Source organism: Podarcis filfolensis, assembly GCF_964270895.1.
Source record: "Podarcis filfolensis genome assembly, chromosome: 4".
NCBI classification, from domain to species: Eukaryota; Metazoa; Chordata; class Lepidosauria; order Squamata; family Lacertidae; genus Podarcis; species Podarcis filfolensis.
The window spans coordinates 94380801-94406095 of NC_139607.1; the positions used below are offsets into that span (position 1 = coordinate 94380801).

The 25295-nt window shown below is 44.4% G+C and overlaps 1 protein-coding gene across 2 annotated transcripts in view; it reads left to right on the top strand.

Moving 5' to 3' along the window:
* The first annotated feature begins 13672 nt into the window (after positions 1–13672).
* The window catches only part of NARS2 (asparaginyl-tRNA synthetase 2, mitochondrial), a 41815-nt gene continuing 30192 nt past the window's right edge, over positions 13673–25295 (top strand). The window contains exons 1-5 of one of the 2 annotated variants that reach the window (XM_083609970.1): positions 13673–13862; positions 17186–17364; positions 19350–19459; positions 20772–20892; positions 22881–23021. In XM_083609970.1, coding sequence (XP_083466096.1) covers positions 17221–17364; positions 19350–19459; positions 20772–20892; positions 22881–23021 — 516 coding nt within the window. In that variant the 5' untranslated portion in view covers positions 13673–13862; positions 17186–17220. The remainder of the gene's footprint in view (positions 13863–17185; positions 17365–19349; positions 19460–20771; positions 20893–22880; positions 23022–25295) is intronic. The other variant, XM_083609971.1, reaches the window with a different exon arrangement.

The following is a 25295-nucleotide window of genomic DNA, read 5'->3' on the forward strand; positions in this document are numbered from 1 at the left end:
GGAATATCAATAATAATAATAATAATAATAATAATAATAATAATAATAATAATAATAATTTATTATTTATACCCTGCGCATCTGGCTGGGCTTCCCCAGCCACTCTGGGTGGCTTCCCAAAAAAATATTAAAATACTGTAATACATCAAACATTAAAAGCTTCCCTAAACAAGGCTGCCTTCAGATGTCTTCTAAAAGTCTGGTAGTTGTTGTTCTCTTTGACATCTGGTGGGAGGGCGTTCCACAGGGCGGGCGCCACTACCAAGAAGGCCCTCTGCCTGGTTCCCTGTAACTTGGCTTCTCGCAGTGAGGGAACCGCCAGAAGGTTCTCGGCGCTGGACCTCAGCATCCGGGCAGAACGATGGGGGTGGAGACACTCCTTCAGATATACTGGACCGAGGCCGTTTAGGGCTTTCAAGGTCAGCACCAACACTTGGAATTGTGCTCGGAAACTCCTCCTCCTCCTCTTCTTCTTCTTCTTCTTCAGGGCCAGTGGTGGGCTGGGCATGGTCTGCGTGTGTGTGCATGTGCATGTTTGTGCGTGTGATTACCTCAAGGAACGGAGCAGGATTGAGTTGCATCGCATCCCCTTTCCACCTCTGTGGCTGGGCGCATGCGCAGTCAGCCAGGCCCTGTTCTCCCTGCTCATCCATGTCAGTCGGAGGGGAGAACCGTGGCAAATCAACAGGACTCCTGCATGAGGAACAGCAAGACGGATGGCAAAGTCAGTGTCTGGCCCGGGCAGCCTAAGCCTTAGCTACGCCACTGACTGTAAGTATCTTATTTTTCCTTCTTGCAATAATTTCAATGGGGGTGAGGGGGGTTGAGAAGAAATTTTCTGCACCGAGTACCACCTTGCCTTGCTACGCCAGTGCTTAGACCACTTTCAGGTTTCGGCTCAGGGCCCAGCCTCAGATCTCAACACGTTGAAGGAGTTTGGGGACGATACTCCGTTTCTTGTCCAAAATTGTAACCCAGACAATGACGTTACACCTCTTTGTGCTTCCCGATCAAGATGGAGGCCTGTTCAGTTTGACCATCTGTGCTTATTTTTTGAAAGGGGTAGATGACGGAGAGGTGCCAGGGAAAGGTGACGTTTTCATAATTAAGAATCCTAACCCTCTTTCCCTTCCTTCCCATTATAAAATATTCCCAACAGCGATGCCAATTTTTCATAGCCAGAACGTTAAAAAAGGGAAAAATCCAGACAACTTCCAAATGGCTAAAATTTGCTGTGGGTTTTTATTGTTTATTGTTTATTTGAATTATTATTTTATTATTATTTATTTGGAAAATGGAGTGGGGGGGGAATAGTGCATTTGTCAAGTTGGGCGTACTGGAAGAGATGCAGCGCCATAACCGTAATCTGCCGAATCTTTTGCTATTAATCACTCTTTAATGAGAGTAAATTGAATTTCCAGGCACACATTAATAATGGATGTGTGAATTAACTCTTAGGAACCAACTCATGATGGCTTCATGGTACGGTAGACGAGCAAAACATTAGAGGCTGTCTCTGGAATGTACCCAGGAATGCAGAAGAAGTGGAAACGAGGGCTCGAGGCATGAAAATGCATTTTTAAAAATGCGTATGCCGAGACAAAATGCATCGAGTGGTGCATATTTTAAGAGGCACCCTGCTTGGTTCAGCAAGTTTGGAGAGAAAACCTGTGCTGGTCCCGGGGGGGGGGGTTACCGTGAGGCGTGGTCAAAGTCCGGTCCTGGGCTGAGGGTCTGGAGACTGCCCACCAAGGGGGAAGCGGGGTCCAAAGCAAGAAGCCAGGCGTGGTCGGGAACTCCGGAAAGACAGGTCTGGGAGCTGGCAGAAACAGGTCTCCAACGTCGTTGCTCCCGCAACCTGGGACTGGGCTGATGGCCTTTATCTCCTCTGAGGCCAGGGGCAGTCCTGGCCCACAGGTGACCCGCCTCTCCTGGCCTTAAGGCGAGCACTCCTCCTGAGAGAACCCAGTTCCCTCCGCCTCTCTGCCCTGAGCCTCTGTAGCTCAGGAGAGGCTGGAGGGTTACTGGACCCAGGGGCAGCTTCACCTTCCCCTGACAGGGCTGGGAGAGGCGCACCTGCAGGCAATGGATCATCAATCACCTCCGGAGCCAGAGTGGATGCATCTGGTGTCTGCTCCTGAGGATCCGGCACAGGTGCAGGACCTTCAGATTCAAGCCCCTGCCCTGGCTCAGCCGGCCCTGAAGGCGGGGACTCCTGTGCAGGCTGGGACTCCTCAGATTCAGCTTCTGAATCAGATTCCCAGGCCATCACAAAACCTATTCAAAACTACTAATTTAAACGCATATTTATTTCAATGCGGATTTCCATGCAGGCTAATGACAGCAATAGAATTTATTATCTGACTTTCAACGGAAGCAGCAGTGATGGCCACCAAGTTGGATGGTTTTAAAAGACTATTACAAAAATTCACAGAGAAGAAGGCTGTCAGTTGCTATCAGCCACGATAAGAGATCTCATGGAGATTCAGTGAAGCTGACTGTTGGAAGATTCAGGAGAGAGAAAATGTTGCTGTTCTTGCTGCTATTTATTTATTAAATTTCTATACCACCCCCTCCATCCAAAGATTGTAAACAGGGCAGTTTGCAATATAAAAACACAAAAATATATACCATATTACCAAACGAAAACAATACAGTGGTACCTCGAGTTACAGACGCTTCAGGTTACAGACTCCGCCAACCCAGAAATAGGACCTTGGGTTAAGAACTTTGATTCAGGATGAGAACAGAAATCGCGCGGCGGCAGCAGGAGGCCCCATTAGCTAAAGTGGTACCTCAGGTTAAGAACAGTTTCAGGTTAAGAATGGACCTCCAGAACTGGCACAGAAATGGAAACAAGAAGAATTGCCAACGAAAGAAGAGTGGCAAATGAAATTAATGGACTATGCAGAATCAGACAAATTAACAAGGAGGATTCAAAACCTTCGGGACCAGAGATTCTTAGAAGACTGGAGTAAATATTTGAACTATCTAAAAAGCTATTGTAATAAACAGATTGCGCTAGTAGGACTGCAAGAAGTTCTGTAAGGAGGATTATGAAAAATTTTGCAAGGAAGATTTATGAAGAGAATTATTAGTTAATGATAATTAAAAGTAATAGAAAAATTAAGAAATGCAGAATAAGTGATAAAGAACGGAAAATCTTCAGAGGTTGTTGATGGAAGTCTAAAATATTGTAAAAGATAAGAATTTATGTTAAATGATTGCTGGAAATTATATGTTAAAAAACCAATATAAATGTGTGTGTGTGTGTGTGTGTGTGTGTGTGTGTGTGTGTGTGTATATGAACGGACCTCCAGAACGAATTAAGTTCTTAACCTGAGGTATCACTGTAACTCTGAAACACAGTTTAACAACACATCATTGTCAGCCAAAGGCGTGCGAAAAATGTTTTTGCCTGGTACCTAAAGATATGTAATGAAGGAGCAAGGTGAGTCTCCCTAGGGAGAGAATGTCACAAGCGAGGAGCCACCACAGAAAAGGTCCATTCTGGTGTTGCTGGCCTCCAGACCTCTCATGGAGGTGGCACACACACAGGGTGGCCTCAGGTGGCCTCTGACTCCTTGGCACAATCCCTGGCTCAGGGTTCAACTCTGGCAACTGCCCGTGGCTCACCTTTGGCACTGCAGATGAGGCATTCTTCCTGATTTGCTTGCAAAAGGTTCATGCAGAGGTAAAATTGTATCCGGTCTGCCTTCTGCATTCATTCTGATTACTTTGCAGGGAGGTTGTACGACAATGGGCATTCATTCTTATCTGCTTGTGGGTGTTTACCTGTTAATCATTCGTTCAATCAGTGAATCTCCCCGTCACTCTCCTAATCGCAAAAAGTCTGTTTTTTTTTTTCAAAGTAGGCTTCTCGCACAAAGGGAAATGTTGTTGTTGTTTAGTCGTTTAGTCATGTCTGACTCTTCGTGACCCCATGGACCAGAGCACGCCAGGCACTCCTGTCTTCCACTGCCTCCCGCAGTTTGGTCAAACTCATGTTGGTAGCTTCGAGAACACTGTCCAGCCATCTCGTCCTCTGTCGTCCCCTTCTCCTTGTGCCCTCCATCTTTCCCAACATCAGGGTCTTTTCCAGGGAGTGTTCTCTTCTCATGAGGTGGCCAAAGTATTGAAGCCTCAGCTTCAGGATCTGTACTTCCAGTGACCACTCAGGGCTGATTTCCTTCAGAATGGATCGGTTGGATCTTCTTGCAGTCCATGGGACTCTCGAGAGTCTCGAACACCATAATTCAGAAGCATCAATTCTTTGGCCATCAGCCTTCTTTATGGTCCAGCTCTCACTTCCATACATCACTACAGGGAAAACCATAGCTTTAACTATACGGACCTTTGCTGGCAAGGTGATGTCTCTGCTTTTTAAGATGCTGTCTAGGTTTGTCATTGCTTTTCTCCCAAGGAGCAGGCGTCTTTTAATTCCGTGGCTGCTGTCACCATCTGCAGTGCTCATGGAGCCCAATAAAGTAAAATTTCTCACTGCCTCCATTTCTTCCCCTTCTATTTGCCAGGAGGTGATGGGACCAATGGCCATGATCTTTGTTTTTTTGATGTTGAGCTTCAGACCATATTTTGCGCTCTCCTCTTTCACCCTCATTAAAAGGTTCCTTAATTCCTCCTCACTTTCTGCCATCAAGGTTGTGTCATCTGCATATCTGAGGTTGTTGATACTTCTTCCAGCAATCTTAATTCCGGCTTGGGATTCATCCAGCCCAGGCTTTCGCATGATGAACATTAATCCACTTTAATTGTGCAAACCAACATTTCCTAGTATGCATCTGAATCTCTCGCACAAAATACTGACAATCCCGAGATGCCCTGATATTCCTCTATCTCTTTAGCCATTACTAAACTAGAATTGTGTTTAGTTAATTATGCAGCAGCACCCCCTACAGTTGGGAGGATGAACCACAGATTACCTTTAATCCCCCAGCCCAAAATAACCCCAGAACAAAACCTCAGCCATCTTGGGCAACCCCAGTTCATGTTGCTGGCATTCACGCTTTGCTGTGATAGGATTCGAACCCATATCTCCCATGCCCAACACTGTAACTCATTATATCACACTGTCTCTTTTGATTTTAAGAGCATAACATTGCAACCTGGCGCAAGAAGTAACCCACCTAGAAAACTTTTGCTTCATGGTATTTTGCAGTTCATTAAAAATAAAGTTCTGCCGCATCGTTATAGTTAATATTCTTTTAACTTGCAGGAACCATCGGACCTATTTGAAGATGGAGAATATGGTAAAGCATAGATCTTCCCCAATGTCCGGCGAATGTAATACATGCAGGCTTTATTTAGGGAAATAAAGAGAACTTAAATGTTTCCGAAACAGTTCTGCAAAGAGTAGACGGCTAGAAAAATATAGAGGTACGGAGAGAGAGAATATGGTTTAGAAAAATCAAAACAAATCCTGGGAGATAAAATTCTCCATTTGGAATTCTTGGGCCTTGACTCTTTTTTATATTCTTTCTTTGTGCTCTGCTGCCATCTGTTGAACAGCTTTGCACATTGTCGCCTCTAATATTTGGACATATGAAAAAGGCTGTTTTGCACACTTAGGAGTCAACCACACTTCTGCTGGAGCCACAACTTTCCCCCCGAAAACTCACTCTATACGCGAGTTGTGATCCCTCCCCACAAAATGGCGAGCCCCAGTGTGGGGAAGGCTGACCTAGCTGTAAGTCGAAGACGTCTCCTCCAGCACCATTTGGTAGATGGAAGGTCAATTTATTCTTCAGCTTGAAAGAAGCTTCGCCATCTCATTTCACCTCTCTCCTTCCAGCACCCATCCCTCCTCTCTAACTCCCTCCCGGTCCCTTTGCTGCCAGTCAATAATAATGCCCATTTACAAAGCACTCATAACCCACCTACTTTCAGCAGCCAGAAACACCATAACCAGACACTGGAGAGACCTGTCAGGAGTAAGCATGGACCAATGGTACCAAATAGTATGGGAAACAGCCTTACTAGAAAAATTAACCAATAAACTGAAACTGACATGGGGACAAACAGAAGACACCTTTACCTCAGTATGGCTCCCCTTTATCACATACACATTCCAACAAGACAATGACAATAATCCACCAACAGCATACCAATCAATATGGCTAACCTAATCCAAAACACCCACCCACACCTGAAAACTGTTATGTACTGAAGTTCTCACCCTGGGCCTGCAGGGCGATACTGTAGATAGTTTTCACTCAGGTCCGCATATGCAAATAAGGAATTGAAAGTGACGTTCAGTGATTGGATAGTTACAGAAAGTTGTTACAGTTGCATTGTACTGGAGCTCTATATAAGCAGGTTGGCTGAACCCTTCAAGCTCAGTTCTGTTCTGGCCTGTGAATAAACAAGAGCTGTCTGAAGAATCGCTGTGTCGTCTGATATGTTCACCTGCAACTTAACAAAAACAAAGGCCACCACAGCCAACCACAAATGAACAACCACACCCTAGGCCAACCCCAACCTCTCTCACCACCAAAGGAACACAAGGCGGTTCCCTCATTGCGAGAAGTGAGGTTACAGGGAACCAGATAGAGGGCCTTTTCGGTAGAGGCGCCCATCCTGTGGAACGCCCTCCCTTCAGATGTGAAGGAAATCTTCTCTTTAAAAGACATCTGAAGGCAGCCCTGTTTAGGGAAGTTTTTAACATTTAATGCTGTATTGTTTTTAACACTTGATTGGAAGCCACCCAGAGTGGCTGGGGAAACTCGGCCAGATGGGCGGGATATAAATAAATTATTTATTATTAGTGAATAGCAGAGAACCCACATAAGTGACGCTGACACCAAACCCTACATATATTAAGTATAATAGAAACATCGCCACCCGACCCCACCCCCACTCACCTTTCCCCCCCCTCCACCTCTTTCCCCCTCTTCTTCCTAATGTCTCAACAAATGAAACTGATCTGTAAAAAATGTTACTTGGAGAGAGGGAGGGAGAGAGCGAGAGAGAGAGAGATTGCACATACTTTTGTAAACCAATTAAAACTTTAATAAAAACACATTTGGGGGGAAAAACAGTGCCACTTCCTCTACTTTCTGCAAGGTGTCCAAAGTACCCTGTGGACGTTTTGCACGTTAATAGAAGCATTTAGGGGGCGCGAGCAAAATTCCCCTTGCAGTCACTGGCAGAAAGCCTCTGACGTGCACACGACCTCCATGCTCTTACCGTAATTCAATCCTAAATATAACGCTTTGCGGTGACTGGTGTCATTTGCCGCACCATACAGACGCAGGCCGTGCGGTGAGCACCTTTCGGGAACAGAACACAGGGCTGAATGCCAGCAATCTAATGCGCTCAGTCGGTTCCTCAGGTTAATCAATAAAGGGTGAAATCTAGGGCCGTTTTCTGCGTTCCTTGTGTCTCCCTGCCCCCTTTTTCTCCCCAGGGAAAGGAGTAACACACACACAAATTTGCCATTCCCACCATCACAGGCATCAGGGATGTGCATACAAATGTGTTTGCATTTCTGAGAGTCCCGGAGGGGGGGTGTCTGTTTGCCTATCACTAAGAAGAAGAAGAAGAAGAAGAAGAAGAAGAAGAAGAAGAAGAAGAAGAAGAAGAAGAAGAAGAAGAAGAATTTATTATTTATACCCCGCCCATCTGGCTGGGTTTCCCCAGCCACTCTGGGCGGCTCCCAACAGAATATTAAAAACACGCTAAAACATCAAACATTAAAAACTTCCCTAAACAGGGCTGCCTTCAGGTGCCTTCTAAAAGTCAGATAGTTGTTTATTTCCTTGACATCTGATGGGAGGGCGTTCCACAGGGCGGGTGCCACCACTGAGAAGGCCCTCTGCCTGGTTCACTGTAACCTCACTTCTTGCAGTGAGGGAACCGCCAGAAGGCCCTCGGAGCTGGACCCTCAGTGTCCAGGCAGAATGATGGGGGTGGAGACGCTCCTTCAGGTCTACTGGGCGAGGCCGTTTAGGGCTTTCAAGGTCAGCACCACTTTGAATTGTGCTCAGAAATGTACTCAGAGCCAATGTAGGTCTTTCAGGACCGGTGTTATGTGGTCTCGGCGGCCACCCCCAGTCACCAGTCTAGCTGCTGCATTCTGGATTAGTTGTAGTTTCCGGGTCACCTTCAAAGGTAGCCCCACATAGAACGCATTGCAGTAGTCCAAGCGGGAGATAACCAGAGCATGCACCACTCTGGCAAGACAGTCCACGGGCAGTGGTGAAGCTGCATGCTCCGCTACTGGGGGCGGAGAGCAGCCAGGGGCATGGCGCACTGCCCAAGAGGGCATGGCGTGCCACCCGCAGGGGCTTGGTGTGTGTTCTGGGTGCGTGGCGCCCGGTGCACCCGGGGGGGTGCAACACATGTTTGGGGGGGCCGCCGCAATGGCACCCTACCAGAATAGGGTGGTTTAGACCACACTGCCACAAGCACATGACATCCCCCATAGCATCCTGGGAGCGTTAGCCAGGAGGGTTATAGGAATGGTAGCTCTGAGGCGCAAGCTACAGATTTCAGGATTCTTTGGGGAGAGTCGTGTACGTTGAATGTGCTCTTATGGGTTTCGGGACTGCGGATTGTGTCCTGAGTCGCTTCCAGTTCTTGGGGTGCTGTACCCAATGAGGGTGAGAATCCAAGAGAGCGGGTTGCTGAACTAATCAAGACAAAAAAAAAAAATTAAGGCAACGACCTTAGCTGGCCGCTTGGAGCAGCCAGCTCAAACCTCTTCACAAGTGGAGCTTCTCATGTATAGTGGAGGAGAATGAAAGCTTGATGACCAAGTTCCTCCCAAGAGAAGAAGTGGACATAGCTAAGCCTAGCAGGACAGCTTACTTTGTGATATTAACCCCTTCATACATTAATTAGACTTAAGCATGTTGGTTATATGAGGCTGGCTTTCTCAAACTTGTTTCACCAAACATTCTGTGTGGGTGAAAAAATTCTGCCTGCCATTCCCCCCCCCCCCTTTAATATACTCAGTTCTTGCTGCAGCCACACCATATATTTAAAGCAAAGGACCATGGGAACTGTAGTTTAAGGGAATTGTAGTGCAAGGGAATTGTTTAAGGGAATTGTAGCATGGTGCAGTGGTTATCAACTGTTGGACAAGAGCCTGGGAGACCAGAGTTCAAATCTCCACCCTGCCCAGAGGTTCCCTTGGCCTAATCACTGCCTCTCAGCCTAACCTACCTCACAGGGTTGTTGTGGGGTTTCAATGAGATGGGGGGAGAACCATGCAAATCACCCTAAGCTCATTGGAGTAAAAAAGACTGAGGGAAAATGTAATGCAATAAGCTGGAAAATAGCTGTGAGGGGTAAAGGCACTGATTTTAATCAATGTAAGGTATCTGTTATGTACTGAGTTGAATAGGATCCAAAAGGCAGCAGTTTGATTGGTCCTAGAACAATAGGGTCCAGAATGCAGCAGTCTGATTGGTCCACAGGAGCCACCCAATCCAGCTCCAGGTGGAAGTGAATCCGCAACCTGATTGGCCTACAGGTGAATCCCAGAATTAGCCAATCACGTGGGGCCCATGGTGTAAATAATGTATATAAAGCAGACATTCTGGGGGAACTTCCATTCCTCCTCACCACTATGAGCTGAATAAAAAGCATGAAATCCACTCTCAACTCCGAGTATATTTCAGTATCATAAGCAAATTTTGTATGGCAGTTTCCTGACATCAAGGAGCAGGATTCTGTCTCTGTTTGGATACAGGTCGGTGCCATTTTGAATCAAGATGAGAGACTGAATGTTTCACAATTGCATGGATTTTAACAACCCATTCCAAGATGGCACTGATTTTACTGGTTTCTTAGAATTCCTGAGGAACACCCGGCACTTTCTGCTCTCTACTCAATATTTCTGGAAGATGTTTGCTCCCGAGGCATTTGGACACACTTTAAGATATTATATCCAAATTTTGCATGATTGTTCTCAAGATCCTGAGTCAGGTTTGGGTTTCTTTGAGTTTCTTGTCAGCACCCGGCACATACTTACCCACCACCTGCTAATAATAATAGATAAATTGATAGAGAACAATGCCTACTGGGCTGAAGAACAAACAAATTCAATTTTTGAAAAGTCATTGGGTTAATCTCCCTTTCGTTGGGGTTGGAAAATCCACTATTGAAACAAAGTTGGATTATCAGTTGACCAGATACGGTGTTAATGAAGTCCCACACAGGACGGGATTAGCAGCAAATTGTAAACAAGTTTGCACTAAGTAGCTTATGGATCAACCTGCTCTGCTTCTAAATACTCAGTTCCCCCTTCCAAAATACACAAACGGTTGGTTTTGATTAGCGGGCTAATTCATATCTATGTACATTTTAACCATCTGCTTCACAGCCAAACGTGCCTTTCAAGCTGGCATCTTTTGACATTCAGAAGTTAACTTCTCGCTTTTAGACAGCAACGTTGTTCAGAAGCTCCTGTCTCTTTTGTAATCATAGAATTGGAGAGTTGGGAAGAACGCAAAGGTCATCTAGTCCAACCCCACTTCAATGCAGGAATCTCAACTAAAGCATGCATGTCACGTGGCCCTCCAACCTTGGGATGTCCACCATTACTGTTGTGACTGGGCAAGGCCTTCTCAGATTGTATTATATCTGTCTATATCTAGATATACTGTGGAGGGAAATATTTCTGTAGAAAACAGCACACGAACTTCAACTATGAGCCTTAGGAGTTAATTCACAGAAACTTTGGTGGTTTTTAGAGATAGCCTGGTGTCTAAATGCTCCAAAATTGCCCCAGAATCACAACCCCAGCACGTGTCATGTTTGAGGACTGGGACATTCTCAGGGAAACCAAAATGCTTGTTTACAGAGCTATTGTACTACCAACCTTACTGTATGCTTGTGAAACATGGACCACTTATAAATGCCATCTCCAACTCCTCAAAAGATTCCATCAACGGTGTCTCCGAAAATTTTTACACATCACTTGGGAAGACAGGCGAACTAATGCCAGTGTACTGGAAGAAGCAAAGATCACCTGTGTCAAAGCAATGATTCTTCAACATCAACTTCGTTGGACTGGTCATGTTGTGCAGATGCCTGATTATCGTCTTCCAAAGCAACTACTCTACTCCAAACATAAAAATAGAAAATGTAATGGAAAAGTAAACACAGCCAAGCTTACTAGTTGACCAGGTGAAGATCATGTTAAATATAATTGGTTTAATTCACCCAGAAATGGGAACACCTGTGTCCTGGTGTAAAGGGTTAAACATGGGGAGGTTCCACTGAAGCTAAAAAAGAGCTCTTTCTGGGCTTTGACTGGTCGATAATTAACTGACTGTTGTTCTCTAGCAGCTAACAAGTGATGAGTCATGTTAAGTTGTGGGTGAACATATCAGACGACACAGCGATTCTTCAAACAGCTCTTCTTTATTCACAGGCCAGAACAGAACTGAACTGAAGGGTTCAGCCAGCCTGCTTAATAGAGCTCCACTACAACGCAACAGTAACAATCTTTCTGTAACTATCCAATCACTGAACGTCACTTTCAATCCCTTATTTGCATATGTTGACCTGAGTGAAAACTATCTACAGTATCCCACTGCTGGCCCAGGGTGAGAACTTCAGTTCATAACAAGTAACCTTAGATTGGCTGATTAAGATATTGAATTGCACATTCGCCATCTTGGAGGGGTGATGGCTGGTTTTGTTGTTCTTACAGACTCTATGGCATGGGTAGGCAAACTAAGGACCAGGGGCCAGATCTGGCCCGATAGCCTTATAAATCCAGCCCGCGGACGGTCTGGGAACCAGTGTGTTTTTAAATGAGTAGAATGTGTCCTTTTATTTAAAATGCACCTCTGGGTTATTTGTGGGGCATAGCAATTTGTTCATCCCCACCCCATATAATCCAGCCCCCCACAAGGTCTGAGGGACAGTGGACCGGACCCCTGCTGAAAAAGTTTGCTGACCCCTGCTTTATGGAGTAAACACCTGCAAAAATTTCTCTTCGAAGGAGAGGAAACAGCTCCAGCAGAAAAGGAGCCTGGGATGCAGACAAAGAAGTCTGTGTGTGAGAAAGAGCTATGTTTGCCAGCTCTGATTACATAGGGCTGCCATACTGTCAGGTTTACCTGGGCATTATTGGGGTTTCAAAGGTAGAATTGATACCTGGGGGAATTTCCGAAAGGCGGTGCTTTGTCCTGGATCTTAGAGAAGTCAACCGAAAATTCAGTTTTGGGGCGTTTCTGTTAGGGGGGGAAAAGCTCAACTTTTGGGGTGTCCTGGCTTTTACTTTTTGACACCCTAAATTATAAGTTTATGTTATTTCTAAGAAGATGCTCAGCCTGTACTGGATATGCATAAGATACAGAACTGTTTGGATGTATCCTTTACCATTTTTTTGGTTATGTTTTGTTATGTACTGAGTTGAATAGGATCCAAAAGGCAGCAGTCTGATAGGTCCTAGAACAATAGGATCCAAAATGCAGCAGTCTGATTGGTCCACAGGAGCCACCCAATCCAACTCCAGGTGGAAGTGAATCTGCAACCAGACTGGCCTACAGGTGAATCCCGGAATTAGCCAATCACGTGGGATCCATTGTGTAAATAATATATATAAAGCAGACATCCTGGGGGAACTTCCATTCCTCCTCACCGCTATGAGCTGAATAAAGATAATGAAATCCACACTCGACTCCGAGTACAGTGGTACCTCGTGTTACATACGCTTCAGGTTACAGACTCCGCTAACCCAGAAATAGTGCTTCAGGTTAAGAACTTTGCTTCAGGATGAGAACAGAAATCGTGCTCCGGCGGCAGCAGGAGGCCCCATTAGCTAAAGTGGTGCTTCAGGGTAAGAACAGTTTCAGGTTAAGAACGGACCTCCGGAACGAATTAAGTACTTAACCCAAGGTACCACTGTATATCTCATCTTTTAAGAAAGTTCTGCAAGTAAACTTTTGAATTAAACCTTCACACACACACACACACACACACACACACACACACACACAAAACCAGTTACAGATAGGTAGCCGTGTTGGTCTGCCATAGTCAAAACAAAAAAAAAAATTCCTTTCCAGTAGCACCTTAAAGACCAACTAAGTTAGTTCTTGGTATGAGCTTTCGTGTGCATACACTGAAGAAGTGTGCATGCACACGAAAGCTCATACCAAGAACTAACTTAGTTGGTCTTTAAGGTGCTACTGGAAAGGAAAAAAAAAATTTGTTTTGACACACACAAAACATATATTTGCACTCAAGTTGCAGTGCGAGTACAACACAAAATCAATCTGGCAAAAGCAGCTAAGCTTTTTTCTCCCTATCTACCAAGCTTGAAAAACGAAAAATAGTGTGTTAAGTTTACCACGCACCATTTCATCCCCCCCTCGCTTCCACCTTCAACCCTATACTACTAAATACAAAATCGTTTTACATGGAACGCAACTTAGAGACTCTAGGATCGGGGCAAGGGGGGGAGATTGCACGTTCTTTTGTAATTCAAGAAAATATTTAATAGAAATTATTTCTGCGGGGGGAAGCGTGCTTAAAAGGCTTTCGACGTCCCCATTCCCACGTGGCATCCCCCCAAACAAACTCTGCTCCCAGTGAAAAGGAAAGCGGGCGCGCTGAGCTCCTGGAACTACAGCTCCCGTCATGCATTGCGCTGGAGAGAGCTAGAGACCCAGGGGCAACTTCCGCAAAGAGTTCCCTATCTCCGATGGGCTGAGCTTTTGCAAACCGGCAGCCTCCATTGGCTGCCAGGCGACCCTTCTGGAGGAAGGGGGAGATCAGGGGAAGACGCGGGTGCGCATTGCATGAGTTTTTTGCATGCTTTGCAGCCGATTGGTCTGTGTGCATCGGGGAGGATTGGAAGCAAGCTGGGGAAAGGGGCAGAGGAGGTGAGTTTGGGGAGGGCCGTGCAAAGGGGGCTGGGGCAACTCTGAGTGGGTTAGAAGGGCTGTAACTCCGTGGGGCAGCTGCCATGCGTGCAGAAGGGCCCCCCGTGCAATCTCCAGCAACCCCAAGCAGAGCTGGGAAAGTCTTCCTTCCTAAAACCTCGGAGAATGCTGCCAGCCAGTGCATGCACTATTGAGATGGGGGGGGGGGTAACGGCAAGGCTCTGCCTAAGGCGTTTTGCGGAGGGCCGCATGCAGCTCGGCGCCAGGGCACCTGCTTTGCATGCAATAGGCAGGTAGGGTGGCTGGGGGCAAACCCAGGCTGTGAAAGCCTGGAGAGCGGCTGCCAGTCAGTGCAGGCACTATGGAGGTAGGTGGACCAATGACTAAGCTCTGCCTAAGGCGTTTTGCAAAGGGCGGCATGCAACTCAGCGCCACAACACCTGCTTTGTATGCAGAAGGTCCCGGGTGCAATAGCTGGTAGGGCGGCTGGGGGCAAACCCAGGCTGAAAGCCTGGAGAGCGGCTGCCAGTCAGTGCAGGCACTATGAAGGTAGGTGGACCAATGGTCTGGCTTTGTATAAGGCAGTTTGCTAGGCCTCCTAAAGAGCATTTTGGGGAGAGGGGAGGTTCGGAATAATGGATTTGAAAGCCTGCAGTGGGAAATCTGGAGGGGTCAGTGGTGGGAGAAAGGAATTTTCTATGCTTACAAATTTGAAAGATTAGAAAAGAGAAAGGCTTCTTTGTGTTGGTGAGGAGATGAGCTTGTTGGCTTCAAATTCGACCCAATATAAATGAGATTTCCCGGCCAAGGCAAGCTCGCACCTCTCACTGCCTGTATGCATACTTATGGCACACATGGAAGAGGCTGAATTATAATTATATTTTGGGAATGATCCATGTTATTATGCAGCTGCCTAGTGTTATACTTCCGGGATGTTTGCAATATTCTAAGGGGTGTTCTGGCTTTAAGCAATTTTGCTTGTGTGCACAATAGCCAGGAGCGTACCCCATGCGTAAGACAAGATCTACCTAGATATAAATGCACCACTCAGGGTAGCTTGCAGCATATATATATATATATATATATATATATATATATACACACACACACACACACACACTGCAAGAGGCAGGAGTTAAAATCACAAAAATCATTTTATTAAGGTCTGCATGAATTAAAGGGTCTTTGTTTTTTTTATATATAGATTTTTATTGATTTTCCAACATAAATTAAAACACTTTACAACTAACAATACATAGACAAACAAACATATAAACACGTATAATTTCATAACCTCTTTTTCTTAAGCCTTATTTCAACGACTTCCCCATACCTCCCTTTTCTGCATCCCTGTTTTAAACTTTTTCAGCAACCCCTAATTTCAATTACTCATAATTCACTTTCTTTAATCCTTTTACTCTTACCCAATCATTTATTGCTGCAATTCTGTTTTACGTTACCCATGACATTTTAGCACTCATTAATTTTACAACAGTTTTTAAGATAAACTTTAAATTTCTTCCAATCTTCTTCCACCGTCTCTTTTCCTTGGTCGCGGATTCTGCCAGTCATCTCAGCCAGTCCCATATAGTCTATCACCTTCGTCTGCCACTCTTCCAGCGTGGGTAGTTCTTGTGTCTTCCAATACTTTGCTAAAAGAACTCTTGCTGCTGTTGTAGCATACATAAAAAACATCCTATCTTTCCTTGACACCAATTGGCCTACCATGCCCAGGAGAAAGGCCTCTGGTTTCTTATGAAAGGTACACTTAAGAACCTTTTTCATTTCATTATAGATCATTTCCCAGAAGACCTTGATCCTTGGGCACGTCCACCAAAGGTGGTAGAAAGTACCTTCAGTTTCATTACATTTCCAGCATTTATTATTGGGCAAATGATAGATTTTTGCAAGCTTGACTGGGGTCATGTACCACCTATAAATCATTTTCATAATATTCTCTCTTAAGGCATTACATGCCGTAAACTTTATACCGGTGGTCCATAACTGTTCCCAGTCAGCAAACATAATGTCATGACCAATGTCTTGTGCCCATTTAATCATAGCTGATTTAACCGTCTCATCCTGTGTATTCCATTTCAACAGCAAGTTGTACATTCTTGACAAATTCTTAGTATTGGGTTCCAACAATTCTGTTTCTAATTTTGATCTCTCCACCTGAAAGCCAATTTTCCTGTCCTGTTTGAATACTTCATTTATCTGGTAATAATGAAGCCAGTCTCTTACTTTAGACTTCAATTTCTCATAACTCTGTAGTTTCACTTTTCCCTCCTCTTGTTCTATAATTTCCCAATATTTTGGCCATTTAGATTCCATATTAAGTTTTTTCACTTCCTTAGCTTCCATTGGTGACAGCCACCTAGGGGTTTTGTTTTCCAACAGATCTTTATACCGAATCCAAACATTATATAGTGCTTTCCTAACAATATGGTTTTTGAAACCTTTATGAATTTTTACCTTGTCATACCATATATATGCATGCCAACCAAACCTGTTATTAAACCCTTCCAGATGAATTAAAGGGTCTTTGGTTCTTTTTTTTATTCTTTTTTTGTTATATGCTTTATTGATTTAAAACTTTATAACAAAATGTACAATAGATGTTATAGGCAAAATAAAAAATAAACAATTATTCATACTTGCTTTGTACACCCATTTGTAATTAAATTTTGCGAGACTTCCGATCTCCCCCTTGCGTTCCCAAATTGAATTACCTAAACACATGCTTAAACTTTACTTTCTCAGTACAGTGGACGCTCGGGTTGCGAATGTGATCCGTGCGGGAAGCACGTTCGCAACCCGCAGTGCCGTGTGCGCGCCCGCACAGGTCACAATTTGGCATTTTTGCACATGGGCAAAGTGCGATTTAGCGCTTATGCGCATGCGCCGAAACCCAGTTCTGGTACTTCCAGGTTTGGCGCAGTGCGCAACCCAAAATCGCGCAACCCGAAGTGTCTGTAACCCGAGGTATGACTATTATTTAATTTACTATCCATTTTATTTAATAAAATTATCCTATTTGCACACCAAAGTTCAGTCAGTACCTGCCGACAGATTGATCTTTTGACAATATTCTTTTACATAGACACTATATATGTCCCGCTCTCTGATAAATGTTTCACCTATAACGTCTTGCTGGTAATCTTGCCAGGGTCTTTGGTTCTGAATAGCTATTAGGTCCACAACAGGCAGAGTTCCTAGCTGAGTTCATCGCAGTGTTTGATCATATCAGAAGACCTTTCCCCCCTGTGCACAACTGAGTAACCAAAGGGGTCTTGGGTCTTTCGGGTTTTTGTTTTTTGCAGGGTTGCAAGCGGCTGAAAGAAGGAGCTGAGCGAGGATGTTTGGGGCGCGTTGCGTGCGCCTGTTTCTCCGCCGCTGTTCCTCTGCTCCCTGCCCCAAGCATGCGGCAACTCCCAAACTGCTCCGAGTTCGAGAAGCGCTGGAAGTCCGAGACCCAGCAGGGCAGGACATTAAAGTCCAGGTGGGTACGGCAAGCGAGGGAGAGGGCTAGTTTGGAAGCTTGTTTTGTATCTCGCCACACATTTTTGTTGTTGTTGTTTAGTCATGTCCGACTCTTCGTGACCCCCTGGACCAGAGCACGCCAGGCACTCCTGTCTTCCACGGCCTCCCGCAGTTTGGTCAAACTCATGCTGGTAGCTTCAAGAACACTGTCCAACCATCTCGTCCTCTGTCGTCCCCTTCTCCTTGTGCCGTCCATCTTTCCCAACATCAGGGTCTTTTCCAGGGAGTCTTCTCTTCTCATGAGGTGGCCAAAGTATTGGAGCCTCAGCTTCATGATCTGTCCTTCCAGTGAGCACTCAGGGCTGATTTCCTTCAGAATGGATCAGTTTGATCTTCTTGCAGTCCATGGGACTCTCAAGAGTCTCCTCCAGCACCATAATTCAAAAGCATCCATTCTTCGGTGATCAGCCTTCTTTATGGTCCAGCTCTCACTACTGGGAAAACCATACATTTACCCTGTCCTTACTCTGAGGAGCTCAGGACTATGCATGTTCAGTGCCAGATTTAAGTATAAGCTAAACAAGCTATAGCTTAGGGTCCCACTCTCTTGGGGCCCCCCAAAAAAAATTAAAGGGGAAAAAAACCTGGACGTACATTTCCAAAATATAAGATGAAAAACAAATAAAATAAAACCTACATACAGCAACAGTGTTTTGTGTTGTGTAGCCTCCCATGATGTAAGTCATGGACCCTGCCTGCTAGCCTGCTCCCTAAAATATCACTGTTTCGCTCCTTTCTATGTATAGGGTGCCTACATTCTGCATGGACTGGTTGCATGTGCAAATGGCTTTAGATACCTATTAGGTCCATAAATTAGCATATAGCATATATTCAACACCAAGGTAAAGGTAAAGGGACCCCTGACCATTAGGTCCAGTCGTGGACGACTGGGTGAGCTCCCGTTGCTCGGTCCCAGCTCCTGCCAACCTAGCAATTCAAAAGCACACCAAAGTGCAAGTAGAGAAATAGGTACTGCTCCAGCGGGAAGGTAAACGGCGTTTCCGTGCGCTGCTCTGGTTTGCCAGAAGCAGCTTAGTCATGCTGGGCACATGACCCGGAAACTGTACGCCTGCTCTCTCGGCCAATAAAGCGAGATGAGTGCTGCAACCCCAGAGTTGTCCGCGACTGGACCTAATGGTCAGGGGTCCCTTTACCTTTACAGGTTTACCTTGCCTGGGTCAGTTCACTCCAGCAGAGATCTCTCCGTGGGCCAGAGTGAGCTCGCGCCCCCGCAATTTCCTGTGCCTGCGCAGACGCGATTTTCGGCACCGCAGAAGCGAGTCGCCACGCTGCACCAGTTTAGCACAGTGCGCGGGGACTCGCCAAGCAGGCGGCTCGGTTCGGGGGTGGCTCGTGGGCTAGTGAAACGACCCCCGTGGCCCGCTAGTGGCCCATGGGCCTTAGGTTGCTGACTCCTGCTACAAACGAATGTGGCTGTTCTTGATTTCCCCAGGGTCATAGCTAGGTCCTTCTTCGCTAATAGAAAAAAGACAGTCACGGAGCTGAGAAATTGTACAAAACAAATGAAATACCGTGAAAATCCCTGAAACGAGAAGCAATCGACTATAAATATTATCTTGTGGAAATCAACTAAAAATCAAAAAGCTTAAGGGGGAAAAATTTAGAAAAACCTAAAATAGAATTTTGGTCATTTAAAGTTTATGAATTTTCTATTTCCTTCTGAGGAAACAGAATAGTTCAGTGAAACGAGGTTTGTAGCTGGTGTCCCATTAAGGCTTTGTTCTATTTTAGGTTTTTCTAATTTTTTCCCCTTAAGGTTTTTGATTTTTAGTTGATTTCCACAAGATAATATTTATAGTCGATTGCTTCTTGTTTCACGGATTTTCACGGTATTTCATTGGTCCTTCTTCGCTGACTTGACAGGAAGGCTGAAGAAATGTCTGATTGATTCAAGCTTCTCCTCTCTCTCTTCTCTGCTTCCAGGGTTGGGTCCGTTCTGTCCGCTCCCAGAAAGACGTTCTCTTTGTTCACATGAACGACGGCTCCTCATTGGAGAACCTGCAGGTGGTCGCTGACCCAGGATTGGGACCCAGGTTTTTCCATGTTTACTTAAAACTTGAAGCAATAGCAATATTTCAAATATAAAAAGCATGCAATTAATATAGACTCCCCTTCCCCTCCCCTACATTTTATTACATTCTTTTCCACTACATACAGTGGTACCTCGGGTTAATAACTTAATTTGTTCCGGAGGTCCGTTCTTAACCTGAAACTGTTCTTAACCTGAAGCACCACTTTAGCTAATGGGGCCTCCTGCTGCCACTGCGCGATTTCTGTTCTCATCCTGAAGCAAAGTTCTAAACCCGAGGTACTATTTTTGGGTTAGTGGAGTCTATAACCTGAAGCGTATGTAACCTGAAGCGTATGTATCCCGAGGTACCACTGTGTTCTGATTTCTCCCTATACCTTAGAGTTGCTGTATTTCAAAAAGTAAAAACCAGGACACTCCAAAAGTTGTTGAACTTTTTTATCTATCTATCTATCCATCTATCTATATATGGAATGCCCTTCCATCAGATGTCAAGGAAGTAAACAACTGTCCAACTTTTAGAAGACATCTGAAGGCAGCCCTGTTTAGGGAAGTTTTTAATGTTTGAAGTTTTATTCTGTTTTTAATGTTCTGTTGAAAGCCACCCAGAGTGTACCTATTTATCTACTTACACTGGTGTGCTTTCAAACTACTAGGTTGGCAGGAGCTGGGACAGAGCAACGGGAGCTCACCCCACTGCCGGGATACGAACCGCCGTCCTTCCAATTGGCAACCTCGAGAGGCTGTGGTTTAGACCACAGTGCCACCCATGTCCCCCCCCCCCAGCTAATTTATGCCACCTATATATCATTTTCATAAAAAATGTCCTTCAGTAACATGCGGTAAATTTTAAATCTTTTTCCCCTAGTTTTTCCCAGGTTCCTTAGGTGTTTTCTCTTTCTCTCTTTGCTTTTGTTTTTACTTAGATTAGTTTCTCTTATTTTATCGTGTCATGAAAAAGCTTTAATAAAATCTCATTTACCGTATTTTTCGCTCTATAGGACGCACCAGACCATAAGACGCACCTAGTTTTTGGAGGAGGAAAACAAGAAAAAAAATATTCTGAATCTCAGAAGCCAGAACAGCAAGCGAGATCGCTGCGCAGTGAAAGCAGCAATCCCTCTTGCTGTTCTGGCTTCTGGGATAGCTGCGCAGCCTGCATTCGCTCCATAAGACGCACACACATTTCCCCTTACTTTTTAGGAGGGAAAAAGTGAGTCTTATAGAGCAAAAAATACGGTATTTATTTATAAAAAGTATGAAAATGGCCTGCTGTCTTAAATTCACATTATGAACAATTGATTGCCTTCCCCCAGTGAGCTGACGTTTGGAAGTTCTGTCGAAGTGCAAGGGAAACTGATAAAAAGTCCTCATAAACGTCAAAATGTCGAGCTGGCTGCAGAGAACATTCGTGTGGTGGGCCCTTGCGATGTCCTGGTAAGTGCAACGTAATTTTTTAATTAAATTTTCTGTTTTACAATTGTAAGTATTCGTTTTTAGATCCTTAAGATACTAATGACTTCCCTTCTTCTCTTTCCATGGTTCATTTTACATATAATTCCCTGCACATTTTACAGAAACTGTACAATTCAACATTCCGTTATTACCTCCATCGTAACTCATTTACACTGTTGATTTTATCTTAATGCTGCCAACGTTTTCAGCTGTTATTTCCCATGTACTCAATGAACGTTTTCTAATCTTCTCTAAACGTTTTTTCAATTTATTATGAATCGTTTCCCAATACTCTTTTACAAGTCCACCACATATGAAATCTGCAGCAGTAAGTGCAACTCTTCCCAACTGCAGGATATGCCTGGTTTATAAATTTATGCTTTTTCGTCATCGTAGGAAACTCAAGCTGCAACCTGATGCCTGTTTCCCTGGGAGTCAACCTCATTAAACACAGCAGGACTTATTTTGCAGAGAATTTTTACAGGATTACAGCTGCTAAGCCATATTTTAAACTGCACAGGTGTTCTCTTTGGTTTTCTCAGGGTATATTATTTGAAATGGTTGTGCCTCAGGGCTACAGCACCTGGGTGACCTCCCAGTCTGCTGGTCAGTGTGCTGAAAGAGCTGATCAGAATAAATTCAAATTAAGGGTGAATAAACATGAGCTTATAAACATGATCACTGCAGATGGTCACTGCAGATGGTGACAGCAGCCACAAAATTAAAAGACACCTGCTTCTTGGGAGAAAAGCAATGACAAACCTAGACAGCATCTTAAAAAGCAGAGACATCACCTTGCCAACAAAGGTCCGTATAGTTAAAGCTATGGTTTTCCCAGTAGTGATGTATGGAAGTGAAAGCTGGACCGTAAAGAAGGCTGATCGCCGAAGAATTGATGCTTTTGAATTATGGGGCTGGAGGAGACTCTTGAGAGTCCCATGGACTGCAAGAAGATCAAACCTATCCATTCTTAAGGAAATCAGCTCTGAGTGCTCACTGGAAGGACAGATCGTGAAGCTGAGGCTCCAATACTTTGGCCACCTCATGAGAAGAGAAGACTCCCTGGAAAAGACCCTGATGTTGGGAAAGATGGAGGGCACAAGGAGAAGGGGACGACAGAGGACGAGATGGTTGGACAGTGTTCCTTGAAGCTACTAACATGAGTCTGACCAAACTGTGGGAGGCAGTGGAAGACAGGAGTGCCTGGCGTGCTCTGGTCCGTGGGGTCACGAAGAGTCGGACACGACTAAACAACAAACATGAGCTTCTTGAGTTTTATGGCTCAGAAATTATTTATCCTTTTTGGGTGAATATTTCCTTTGCCTTCATTCATTTCAGAGATTTCTATCCCGCCTTTCAAGACATAGTTTTCTCAAGGCAGCTCACAACAAACATAAAACTATTTTCAAATAGCAAACATCCATATTTAAACTATTGAAAACTAACACAACAGCACCAATGAGACCAGCAAACCAATACAGGAATGATAGAATCATAATTTAAAAATAGATATTTAAAACAAGAGGATTGTTAATTGAAAATCCAGTCCATCTTCTCTCCAAACTGGCCCTGAGTATGATTGTTTCCTCTTACACCATGTTGATTGTTTTACTTCTTAGATGGGACCACCTCTGATAATGATTCTAGTCTCTAATAATGATTCTTACTCAGAAATAATTTATAATTATTGTTGGATCTTTAGATGAAGATTTATATTCATTACTGTAAGATGGTTTGCGAAGGGAGCTATAGCTATGTAAGTAAATTCAATCAAATTTTTACGGCAGAATTCCCAGCTGCCTAGAAATAAATGTTTTCGGAAAGTTGAAGGTTGAGGTTCTTCCCCCCACCCATTTCCTTGTTAATCACTCATTTTGCCCATCTGTCCATGCTGCCTTTTCTACCAGGGGATGCAAGTGAGTCGTAAAGTTGAGCTTACTCTGCCATCTCTTCCTTGCCTCCCCATCCAGGCATTCCCACTGAAGTACAAAACACATCACCCACTGGATTACCTCAGGCAGTTCCCTCACGTCCGATGCAGAACCAATTCCTTGGGCGCTCTCCTGAGACTCCGCAGCGAAGCCACGGCTGCAATTCACTCCTTTTTCAAGGTACCCCGTGTGGGATGTGATACATAGAGAGCAGTCAAGTACAACATTCCTTGTTTTCCTAGAGTGGACATGCAAAGGGATGTTTGGTCCAGCCACTCGAAAACTTCCTGTTTCCTCCTGCCTGGGACATACTTCCTTTGCATGTGACTAGAGGTGAGTGTGACCTTACCTGCCCAGGTAACAAGAAGGCAAGGCACGCAGCACACTTCCTTGTTTTTAATGCTTGCTCTCTGACCTTCTCCATCGCTGGACCAGGAGCTTTTTAGCTAGAGATGCTCTGTTGGCTTTCAGCCAACAGAGGACAAAGGAACTATCTCCATATGGGATAGATTCCACATGTATATACTCTGTAACTAAGTCTGCCTTCAGGGATTCATCTGTGAACTGAATGTGTGAGTAAACATCTTTTATATGCCATATATTGGACAAAGTTATTCGACACAAAAGGCCTCCTGCACAGATTCACATTTCAATCCGTTTCTCCAGCTGATCCACTCAAGAAGAGAATCTTACAGATATAATGCTGTGTATAGGAGACGATGTATAGGAGACAGTGCTTAAAATTTAGAACATCAGGAGTGCCAGGGGTCTCGCTTGTGAAGCCTGGAAGAGCTCCTCTTTGAAGTCCCCAATGTGCGCGTTAATTTTGTGTAGCCAGCAGTGAGGAAGTGCTTTCTGCACGTGCTCAAAGACACTCTTCAGACCTAAGAATTTACCCAGATCATGCTGATTTGCCTCATAAATCAGGAAAGGTAAAGCTGCAAGGTTCGGCTCAAGTGAATCCAATCCAATCACTTGAGCCGAACCTTGCAGCTAGCCGGAGCTTGCACCTGCAATGTGCATTGATGAAGAGTGTCTTTGAGCACATGCAGAAAGCATTCCCTCTCCAGCTGATCCAGCCACAACCTTACCTGCCCCACACCTGACCTCACATCCTCAGGTGTGCGGGAAGGTCAGCGTGGTTTGGGGGAAATGACATCTCTAACGAAGGGACTACTTTTCATTAGTTTATGATTGGCATGTATTTTGATATGTATCATTTCTTTTAAATAGTTTAAAGGGTGCAAGGTTATAGGATGATATTAAAACAAATACGGAACAACAAATATAAACACCTGTTAACGCAAAAAACAACAACAACAGTATGTAAAGAAGATCGCACATGGGTGAAGGGAAGCAACGGGTTTAGAGGGAGGGAGGTGAGGGCATTAATTGAAAAATGGTTAAAGATATATATGGGACCTAAGAGATTAAGGTTAAGGAACCAAAAGAAGGAGACAAATATTAAGGAATAGTAAAATAAGGGCATCTGAGAAGAATCAGTACAAACAAAAATATGAGACTCAAAGTTTTGTTATATACTGCTTTGTCTTGGATGTGTTTTCTGTTGTTAAAGGTTGTACATAAAATAAAGAAGTGTTGATGAGATATGTATTATTTCCCCCCAGTAATCTTCTTTCTTCTTTGGCGATCACTCGTAGCCGAATGAGATTGTCTTCCATAAACATGATATTAACAGTGAGTCCGTAAGTGACTGTGGAGGCCAATTCTGGATCCACACGTCCTTCCACAGTGGGGACGTTGGTTTCCGGGCGGGAGTTGATCACGGTGAGGGTTTGCCAAGCATGCCTTCTTCTTAGCACGTTTCTCCCTTTCGTCCTGAGTTCGAGTGTCTTCAAAGCCCACGACACCTTTGGTAAAGGCTGTTCTCCAATTGGAGCACACGCAGGCCAGTGTTTCCCACTTGTCAGTGTTTATACTATATATCTTTTAGATTTGCCTTGAGAGAGTCTTTAAATGTTTTTTGTTGACCACCAGCATTACGCTTTCCATTTTTGAGTGCAGAATAGAGTAGTTGGGTTGGAAGACGATCATCAGGCATCCGCACAACATGACCAGTCCAACAAAGTTGATGTTGAAGAATCATTGTTTCAACACTGGTGATCTTTGCTTCTTCCAGTACACTGGCATTAGTTCGCCTGTCTTCCCGAGTGATGTGTAAAAAATTTTGTAGGCAGTATGCAGTCTCTGACCACTGGGTGGCAGTATTTGTGTGTTTATTACTCCAGATGGATAAAAAAACTGATTTTTAAATTTTTTCTTTATTTAGTTTTCAAAAGTCTGCATACTTTACCACCAACAATACCTTTTATTTATCCATTGACTTCCCATCCCCCTCTTCCATGGTGTTCTATGTTTATCCTTCAAATGCTGCATATTTTAACTTGCAGCACTCCATATAAGCACTCTAGATTATTAGCCTTAATGTTTTTC